Source organism: Melanotaenia boesemani, chromosome 9 (genome assembly GCF_017639745.1).
Source record: "Melanotaenia boesemani isolate fMelBoe1 chromosome 9, fMelBoe1.pri, whole genome shotgun sequence".
In the NCBI taxonomy this organism is placed as follows: domain Eukaryota; kingdom Metazoa; phylum Chordata; class Actinopteri; order Atheriniformes; family Melanotaeniidae; genus Melanotaenia; species Melanotaenia boesemani.
The window spans coordinates 4,415,288-4,425,816 of NC_055690.1; the positions used below are offsets into that span (position 1 = coordinate 4,415,288).

Sequence of the window (10,529 nt, forward strand, 5' to 3'; positions counted from 1 at the left end):
GAACACACACTGAACAATATAAGGAAAGCTAAACTTGAACTTAATGAAATAATAGATAAAATCACAATTCTTGGTGCAAAGACTTCGCTTGGAGAACTTTGAACATGGCAACAAATCTGGAAGGTTTCTGACTAATCAGTTAAAAACAAATAAGGAGAAAACAAAGATTTACTTTGTAAAAGATCCTGAAGAAAATATCAACCACAATCCTGACAAGATAAATAACACTTTTAGAGAATTCTATAAAAAATTATATAAATCACAACTAAACACGATGGATGAGAATATTGATCAATTTCTTAGTAACATCAATCTTCCACAATTAAAACATGAAAATAAAATGGCCTTGGATTCATCTCTGCAATCTGTGAACCCATGAAGCTCTCCAGCATATGCCCAACAATAAAGCCCCAGATCCAGATGGTCCAGGTTCAGAGGGTCCAGGTTCAGATGGTTATCAAGCAGAATTTTATAAAGAATTCTGGACAACACTGGCACTCACTTTCTACAATATGATATTAGAAATAATGGAAAACAAAAAATACCTTCACATATGAACTTAGCTAACATTAATCTACTCTTAAAACCAGGAAAAGACGTGCATGCCGGCATGTCCATCAAGTTACCGTCCAATTTCATTAATAAATGTAGATCTTAAAATAATCAGCAAAGCTCTGACCAGAAGGATAGAAAAAAATAACCCCTCTAATTATACATCCTGACCAAAAAGGCTTTTTTAAAGACAGACATTCCTCAACTAACACATGTTGAATGATTAACATCATAGATTATTCTACTCTACATAATCTGGAATCCACAGTCGTTTCTTTATACTGTATGCAGAAAAAGCATTTGACTGAGTAAACTGGAAATTTTTATTTGCAACATTAAACAAATTTGAGCTTGAGTTATCTTTCATGGAATGGATAAAATATTATATAACAACCCAAATGCATGTGTGAAGAACAATGATCAAACTTCTTCAAGCTTCTGTTTGCAGAGAGAGAGATTTGAGAGGGAGGCCAGGATTAGGAGCAGCAGAACAAGCGCCCAGAATATTAGGCATTTCTCCCCCAAGAATGGTGAGAGTCAAACTATAGAGGGCTGAAACGATTTCTTGGTTATTCATTCATTGTCTGTAACCACTAACCTTAGATGGGTCACAGAGGATTGAACTACAGTGGACTGGGTTTTGTTTTTCGACTGGAAGGTAGGCGGATCGATTCCAGGCTTCCACTGACTACATGCCGAAGTGTCCTTGGGCAAAACACTTAACCCCACGTTGCCTCCCGATGTGCCTATCGGGGTGTGAATGTGTGTGTGAATGGGTGAATGTGATAAGTAGTGTAAAGTGCTTTGAGTGGTCAAACTGACTGGAAAAGAGTTATATAAGTACAAGTCCATTTACCATCTTGGTCAGCAAAGATAGATGATCTAATGGCGCGGGTCTGGTGAGAACTGAAAACTGGAGGAAGCGATGCTGAATCCAAATGTCCACTTTTAAATTGAACTAACCTGCCACAACAGCATAAGGTCGATGCTCCAGTAGCATAAGCATTCACTTACTCAGTTACGTGTTTGCAAATTGTATTATGACCCATTCACGTTCTGCTCAGTAATTATAAATGTTCAAATATTTTGGTTGTTTTCACAGCAATATAAAATAAAAGAGACCAAATACTTCTTGCCTTACAAGGGTGACATCACTCAATTATTTTTTCCCTCCTACATGAGTGTTTACTAAAACTAAACTGCTCTTGACATGGGTCTTATGCAGGGGGTAATTTTACAGAGCTTGACCTCCACATACATGGCAAAGTAAAACTGTCTGTCTAGCGCTATGGTACTGAGGAGCCCATTTAGATTTTGAGTCCGACCCAGCAGCAGACCTTCATCTCCAACCGTCCAGTGATGCCTTTGAGGATGAGAGGGTGAGATAGACACTGGTTGGCTGTTTTAGTTTATTTGTGAACTGCTGTACCATTGCTTATTACTAAGACATTAACCAACCCATTAGCTATTTCAATAATCAATAGCAAAACATAGGCTAAACCTGTTTATAATGCAACTTAAGTCGCTGTCCTTGTTGTTGACGGAGCCAGGCCCATGTCCCCAAAGCAAGGCTGCTTCAGATAGTGAAGGGAAATGTTTAAGGGACAAAAAACGGGACACTTTAAGTTATTGTTTTTTTGCACATCGGTGCTTGATTGTTCACAATAAAATAGCCACTGCCTATTTGTTGAGTGGTTTATTAAAAATGTATTTGCAGCCAGAGGTGTAAAAACATAGCATGATGGGTACCATAGCATGAAAATCAGAGAAATGAGACAACTAATAATACATCCTTTACATAATAATACTACTACTACATTGTAAAGGAGAAAACAAATTGGGCGCATTACATCAGGCACCGTCACGAACACTGAAAAACATCATAATACACAGATGTAAAAAAGTAGCAGCAATCCTGGGGTAGAGGGGCGAATTTCTTTCTGGAGGCCCAGAATTCCTGGCAACTGCCCTGGTCAGGGGTGTGAATTTCAATCTGTCAAAAAGACAGATGACCTTCAGATTTTTCCATCACGTTTGTTTTGGTCAATAATGGAAAATATTCGGTTAAGACAACCCCTGTGTGGGACAGTAAAGAGATTACCACTATTGGTCATTTAAATGAAAAGGAAACACTACTTTCATTTGATCAGGTGACTTAAAAGTATGGTACTCCGCAGAATGAGTTCTTGAGGTTTCTTCAGATATGGAATTTCCTCATCAGCGGAAGGGCCTCTGTGCAATCCATCAGTCTTCTGCACTGGAACATATAGTTTCTGTTGGAAAGAAAAAGGGCATTCTGGGCAGTGGCTATAGAGCACTTTCCACCAGTGATAAGGATAGCCTGCATTCACACCCAGAGAGAAGAACACAGAAAGCTAACCAGAATAGTCCATTAGACTTGGTCTTGGGAACTCGGTTCAGTTGGGGAGTGCAACATTCTTCCGGACCAAGGCTGCGCTCACAATGCATTACTCAAAAAAATCTGACCTTTTAAATAACGTGTTCCACTCTCTGCCAGAGGCAGCGCTGCACCAAGAATTACTGAAGTAGAAGACAAGATACACAACAAAGAAAAAAGACTCATTCATCTGTTGGTTAATGCAGAACAACTTTGGTTTCTAATACATAACAACTAAATGCAGAGCTGCATCAGAACTTAGTGGTCTTGGGTTGATATCTATCTAAATTTTTCCCAAATTATTCCACATCTGATCGCGACCCATTTCTCCCATCCAAAGACAGGGCAGCTCATCCCACACGTGTTTACCTACGATGCCTTGCAATGTACCCAAAATGTGCTTTGTTTGTAGTCCACTTCCTGTATTTGTTCCGCTTGAAGCGGACAGAGATCTGTGTATGTATGCAGACTGAGTCTGCTTCTTTATCTTGAATCAGAATTCAGAACAGAACTCAATGAACAACTTTTATCAAGAGAAAAACATTTCTGATCATCAACACTGTACGCAGTCTTTTCGTTGGAATTAAATAAATACTCTCACACTCTCCCCTCAAAAATTTTATGTCATTCTGACATTCCCATTACCAAAGCAAATCCAGTTCACACTTTTTTTGACAAATTTGTTTGCACCTATGCAGGTCACTTCCAAGTAGCAGTGAGTTCATTAGACCGTAGAGATGCAATACTTTCACCAGTTCCAAAATATGACATGTATTTCCTGTAAATGTCACATTTCTGCAGCAGATGTCATTGTGAACATTGACAATTCACCATGTTGTTTGCCTGAAGTGTCCGAGAGTGAGTCACTTCAACAAAAACATAGCCTGTGCTTTTATAAATATGTTGGAAACCGATATCCTAGGTAGCCTGGCATGTCCACCAAAACAATGTACTGTACTTTTAATAATTACCTACACAGATAATGTGCATTAACAGAACAGCAACATAGGTATTGACTTAAATTAACCATTCCATTTTTTCACTTATTCAAATAACATAACAGGCTGCCCTAATTTATATACAAATATCATTTTACTTTTTTTTTTTTCACTCTGAAAGGATACTTTTTCTCTCTGTAATGTGACATCTCAGCATCTTCTTGGTCACTGGATGCCAACTTGTGAGCCCCATCTTCACTGCTGGCATCTTCTGGTTGGACATCATCTTCCAGTGTTTCAGTAACTTCCTTGCTTCAAGTCTGGTGCTGCCCGGTTCCAGCTCATCAGTCCTATTACTTGCGATGACTTCATTGTTAGGGTGGAATACCAGTGTCCCTGCTTTGAGATGACTCTCAGCATGATGGTCTGACTCCATGTTGTGATCTGGTAGCTGTGAACCCAACATAGCCAGATATCTTCATCTGAGCTGTCGTATTATTGACTGTCTCTTTGTTCATTCTTCTCAAAGGAATTAGTAAAGTAGTCCTTAGAATGAATAAAGTAGTCCTACGAATTAATGAAGTAATGACTGATGAGGCTCTGTGCAACAGTTGAAGGTAACAAGTGAACCTGAGCAGTTTTCCAGGTGTTTTAATAGAGGTATTACACAGGTATTTATGTCAGGAAGCCATCACCTGATGTTGATGATGGACACCGCTATCAATGGTACAGGGTTCTCTGTGATGAAGAGGTTTTAAAACATTTCTAATTCAGATATAAAATACACAAACAACTCTTTTGACTTTTATTTCAACTTTATTACAGCTTCCACGTGAACAGATTACATATTTATCAGTGCTGTTAATGAGCACTGCTGTGGATTTGAATGAAATCCATCTGTTTATGGCTGAGGAAAGCATAGTGTTTTAGATCTAAACGTGGTTGCAGCATCAGGATAAAACCTCCCTAGTATATTACTTTTGATAAGATGCAGTGCGAAGTCAGGATGATCATGTTTCTGTTGTTATGCAAGGCCAGAAAACCTCTCACTGATTTCCCATAGCTTCTTTGCTGCAGCATCATCCTTGGCTTTAGCGTAGACGTCTCTAACGGTGCAGTTGGAGAAGTAACGGCCGCTGAGCGGTTCGATCCCCTCCTGGAGGGCACAGTGCAGGGTGGTCTGGCATCCCTGGACAGTGTTCTTGAAGAAAAAGGTGGTTATGGGCTTCAGGCAAATTACAATAAGTGAGCTTGTGCTCCTGTTCAGCTCAGAGTTGATCGCTCCTGCAAAGAAGAGAAAATCAGTAGGTCAGTTAAGCTCCGTTTAACAAGAGACTCTTCCTGAACCAGATGGATCAAATGGATCTTATAATGATACTAAGTTTACTTAGAATGTGGTCATTGTGGTGTTTATACCGATTACACAAGAAAATAACCATCATGTCATCAGCATTCATTTTTACCTCTGGACATTACCAGTTTTCATTCTGGACCACAGTAGTGGAGAGACCCTAACTGTACGAAACATTTCAGCTCTTTGTGGGGCTCAGATCACCGACCTGGATGGAGGGAGAAGCAGGAGACCTTGCTTCCCTGGAGTCTCTTGGCTAGCTCATGGGTGAAGAGAACGTTGCACAGCTTGCTATCAGAGTAGACCTGGAGGACCTCCATGAAGGACGTCCCTGTTCCCAGAGCTCTCTTGGTGTTCAGGCACTCAAAATCAATTTTTCCAAAGTTGTGTGCCATGGACGACACGGTGACTATCCTGCTGGGTCCGCACTCCTTCAGTCGGTCCAGCAACAGGTTGGTTAACAGGAAATGGCCAAGGTGGTTCACACCGAACATCATCCCAAACCCGTCCTGAGTTTGACCCTGCATGAAAACACCTGAAGATAAAAAATAAGATGGAGAGCTCTTAATCCTTGTTTCTGGTTCCATTAACATGAGAACGGGTTCGGCTGGAAATCATCTGATTTCTGCAGGAGATGGTGGTTTCTTTCATATGCAGACAGTTATCTGAACTACAAAAACAAGTGTAACATCCAGTGCATGTTCTGATCTGGTTGCAGATGTACAGACTGTGATTGAGGAGTAATAAACAAAGAACGTCTCTGCCAACAGCATGTCGTCTTCCTGGTGTCTGTGTGCTTAGAAACATTAAAACCTGCATGTCTTATCTTGGCATTAATTTTTTTCTATTCTTCTGTACTTTGATTTTGTCAATCTGAAAGCTGTTTAACAACTCAGGAAAAAGGTCCAAAAGTTCTTCATCATTTATTCTACCTTTTCGGACTACAGATGCTTAGTATATTTTGTATATGCTTTGTATATTTTTTAGCTTTGTTTTTGATTGTTTTATCTCCCATGATGTTTTTTTTTCCTGTAAAATACTTTGGGTTGTTCTTATGTGTTAGATAAAGTGTTAAATGAAGTTCAGTTGAATTTTGTTATTAAATATGAATCTGTGTTTTTAATTAATGACCAAATGTTGCAGTATGTGTATAGTACAGCCAACATGAGACGAGATTGATGGGGTTTCAGGGTTTGGTGGGTAATCCATCCTATGGGTAATCCATAACAGATCCAGACTTCAACAGTAAAACCGGCAGCAAGAACAGCTAAACTTCACTTAACAGTTTGATCGCTGGTCTTTCTTTGTGTTTACTCTGCAGCATAAATCATGCTTAATGCCTTTTTTCCTCTGAGAGATACAGAACTTTGTAATATCATTGCACTTAAGTCTACAGTGACTATTCCAATTAGCTCTGATTCTACCTCTAATCAGAGTTAACAATAACCCTGGTGGACATCTATTGATGGCCCCCCATTATAATTTTCTTGGATACGCCCCTGCCTGAATTCTCTGTGTTCAAGTATGAGATGAGCAGTCTAACCTGCATTGTTGATGAGGAGGTCCAGTCTTTTTTCAGACTTGAGAAAGGTGTCAGCAAAGCTGCGAATAGATGCCAGACTGCCCAGATCCAGCGGCATGAACAGCACCTGGTTACTGCCGCTCTCCTGGAACAGAGTCACATATCAGACCCACCTTTTCCTCTTTGGCAACAACAAACAGGAAGATCTTCTCTAGAGACTCACCCTTTTCACCTCCTCCAGGGCAGCTTCTCCTCTCTGCCTGGAGCGGCAGGCCAGAATAACTCTGGCTCCTCTCCGAGCCAGGTCTATGGCTGCAGTCTTCCCTATCCCTGTGTTGCTGCCTACATGGGAACAAACAGGGTCCTGAATCTGGATCTGGATCCTAACCAGAAAAAGTACGTCGTCATGCCTTTACTCACCCGTCACTATTACAGTTTTCCCATGAAGCTTTGCTTTGCTGGTGCATCTTTTTCCCTTCACCACAATGTGACGATAGATGTAAGCAACCCCAACAACTACCACTAGGACCAGGATCAGGGTCGACATTGTCCCTGCTGCTGAGCCACCAGGCAGACTGACTCCAGTGAGGCTGTTTGAGCACTTTGGACTCACATTCCTAGAAACACACCCACTTCCTGTTTGGGTGTGAGCCTGTTCTCTCTGTTATCAGATTACAGCAAAGCAGGAAAAACTGGAATTGTTAAAAACCCCAGGACTGAGCATGTAGGTCCTGCCGGGACATGGAGGCGTGTTTGTTGCAACAAGATTAAACTTTGTTCTAGATTTTAGAAAACCTGAAATAAATTCTGAGTTCATGACTTCTGGATGAGAAGTTTCCTGTTTACTTTGTAATACAACTTTAAATGATTCTAAATGTGTGTGGCAGAGAAAACATGTTAAGCATGTGACATATGATACAAAAACAAAGGTTTATTGTGCTGGACTTTTTTCTACCGGTGCTGATCCAGCAGCTGACTTTTACAAACTGCTTCTCAGCTGGAGACCTTACAGAGAAAATCACGATAGCAGCAGCAGAACCAGATCAGAACCAGGTCAGAACTGGGTCAGAACCGGATCAGAACTGGGTCAAAAACCGGAGCAGAACTGGGTCAGAACCAGAGCAGAACTGGGTCAGAGCCAGGTCAGAACTGGGTCAGAACCAGATCAGAACCAGAGCAGAACTGGGTCAGAGCCAGGTCAGAACTGGGTCAAAACTGGAGCAGAACTGGGTCAGACCCAGGTCAGAACTGGGTCAGAACCAGATCAGAACCAGATCAGAACCAGAGCAGAACTGGGTCAGAACCAGTGCAGAACTGGATCAGAGCCAGGTCAGAACTGGGTCAAAACTGGAGCAGAACTGGGTCAGAGCCAGGTCAGAACTGGGTCAGAACCAGATCAGAACCAGAGCAGAACTGGGTCAGAGCCAGGTCAGAACTGGGTCAAAACTGGAGCAGAACTGGGTCAGAGCCAGGTCAGAACTGGGTCAGAGCCAGGTCAGAACCAAACATATGACTTTTGAAACTACTTCAAATGTAACACCTCTGGAAGAAAATATCAGCTGTGTTGATGATACCAGGGTGGCAGTGACTCAGGGGGTATAGCGGGTTGTCCAATGACTAGAAAGTTGGTGGTCCGAATTCCCAGGGGAGCAGAAACTCTTGTGTCCTTGAGCAAGACATTTAACTCTCCTTACTTCCAGCGACATCGCTGGTGTATGCAGACACTGCCTCATATTCCCTCTAGTGGTGAGGGCACGGGCAAAATGCAAATGTGTCAAAAAATCAGCCAGAAAGGATTCAAGACTAAAAAAAAAATATTGCCATATGCACAGCATAAAAACAACAGTTTAGCACTGTGCAATTAAATTGTTTTGTTTGCATAATGTTTCCAGCATATACAGGAGAAAAAGCTTCGTATTAACAAGAGAATACAACATTAAAAGAAAAATAAATAGAGAAGTGTGTAGCAGCAAATTGAGGTAAAGTGCAGTTTCTGCTGACAGGTGTGAGCTAATGGAGGACATTTACAGTGAAAAGTATACAGTAGTGAACCAGTCAGTGTTTGGTGGTGTTTTTTCTCACATGAAGCGTCTCCCAAAGGTGAAGGGGTGTCAAAAGTGTGTGTTTGTTCGTTGATGATGCTGAGGGCTCTCCTGATAACCCTACTAGTGTAAATGTCCTGCAGTGATGGGAAGGCCACTCCAGATATGTGTTAAGCAGTTTTTATTACACGTTGGAAGGCAGGAAGCAGTTACCATGGCACTGGGGAGCACACCCTCGATTGCACCTCTATAAAAATAACCAAGGATTTGGGAGGCATCCAAATGTGTTCAACTTCCTAAAGAAGTACAGCTGTTGGTGTGCTCTTGTTATGAGTTCTTTAGTGTTGTGGGACCAGGTCAGATCAGTGCTGGTGTGTGTTTACCGAGGAATTTGAATGTCTCCACCCTCTCCACCTCAGTTTCTCTGATGTAAATGGGGAAATGCCGCATCTCCCTTCTCCTCTGTTCCACAATCATCTCCGTTGTTTTGCTTGTGTTCAAGGAGAGATTGTTTTCCTGGCACTACATCACGAGGCTGGTTACCTCAGCCCTGTAGTCCGCCTCCTCTTCCCCCGTGATCATTCCTGTGACTGTCATAAGAAAACTTAATGATGCTGTTCTTCTGAGTAACTACACAGACATAGGATGTAAGGATGAACTCAGGGAAATAGTCTGTGACCACCACCTCCAAGACCAATTCCACCTGCTGTCTGTTCCATTTGTACAACAGCAGCTGAAATTGATTCACAATCAATGTTACATCCTTTTTTTTTTAACTTGTTCTGTTCGGCATGGTAGCAGCAGAATGATGGTCTGGCTGCTGTGTTGTGCCGAACAAATTTGCTTTGCCAAGGAAAGCTTTATGGCTTTATTAAAGGAAAGTAGAAAAAAAAAAGAGGAGACAAAGATGCAACAGATGGAAGACAATGACCTTTCAATCCAACCTAACATCACACAACCAACTGCTACACCTGTACAGAAACACAACAGATAATTTCCTACAGCTTTTACAGGTAAACTAAGCCGACAGTCATCAGGAGTTCCTAAAATAAATAAATAACCAAAACAACAACAAGAACAAAAAAAGAGAAAAAGAAAAAAAAACAAACATGTATCATGACAACAACCAAAGTATCAGAAATTAAAATCTAAACAAAAATAGCTCTTAGTGTATAAACCCACTGGACAACTCAGTGACTGTGTCAGCATGCAGAGGATGAGGAATGATCAGAGATGAGCGTGATCATGCAAATGTCACCAAGCCTCTACAGAGACTAGAGGCAGACTAGGGCGGCCCAGAGACCCGGGCCATCAGCAGTAGTCCCATAGCACCCAAGCCACCCCACCACATAGACTACCCCGGACCCACCCTAAAGAAGGCCGCAGCCAGATCCCCCCGCGGTCATGGGGCACAGGCACTGCAGGGGCAAGTAAACATTACCAAGTAATCTTCAGTTACGCTCCATTTTATTTAGTTTTATACTATGCAGGAGGGTGCCTGAAATCAGCTGTATGAATTCATTCATTAATAGTTTTTTTTTACCGCTTAGTCTAATTAAGGGTTGCTGGGAAGTTGGAGCCAATCCCAGCAATTGAAAGGCGAGAGGCAGGTACACCCTGGACAGGTCGCCAGTCCATCGCAGGGCCAAGTTGTTTACAAGTGGATATTTACTTTTCAGACTTTGTTATCATATATCCTCTTTCAGGATTAAAGCTTCTCAGATTA

At 41.6% G+C, this 10,529-nt stretch overlaps 1 protein-coding gene across 1 annotated transcript; it reads right to left on the reverse strand.

Annotated features, from left to right (window-relative positions):
* Nucleotides 1-4,684: 4,684 nt before the first annotated feature.
* Nucleotides 4,685-7,353, reverse strand: LOC121645861 (dehydrogenase/reductase SDR family member 13-like). The gene is made up of 5 exons (XM_041994619.1): nucleotides 7,182-7,353; nucleotides 6,985-7,103; nucleotides 6,783-6,906; nucleotides 5,448-5,774; nucleotides 4,685-5,172 (listed from the first exon to the last, which is right to left on the reverse strand). The coding sequence occupies exons 1-5, from the start codon at nucleotides 7,306-7,308 to the stop codon at nucleotides 4,913-4,915; spliced, it is 957 nt and encodes a 318-aa protein (XP_041850553.1). The 5' UTR covers nucleotides 7,309-7,353; the 3' UTR covers nucleotides 4,685-4,912.
* Nucleotides 7,354-10,529: the final 3,176 nt, after the last annotated feature.

Bases quoted from the DNA above. Each gene is read 5' to 3' on its own strand.
- LOC121645861 (XM_041994619.1), bottom strand. From the start codon at position 7,308: ATGTCGACCCTGATCCTGGTCCTAGTGGTAGTTGTTGGGGTTGCTTAC. The intron at 5,775-6,782 runs GTTAGACTGCTC...TTTTATCTTCAG, and splicing joins CCTCCTCATCAACAATGCAG to GTGTTTTCATGCAGGGTCAA. The intron at 5,173-5,447 runs GTCGGTGATCTG...TCTTCTTTGCAG, and splicing joins CTGCTTCTCCCTCCATCCAG to GAGCGATCAACTCTGAGCTG.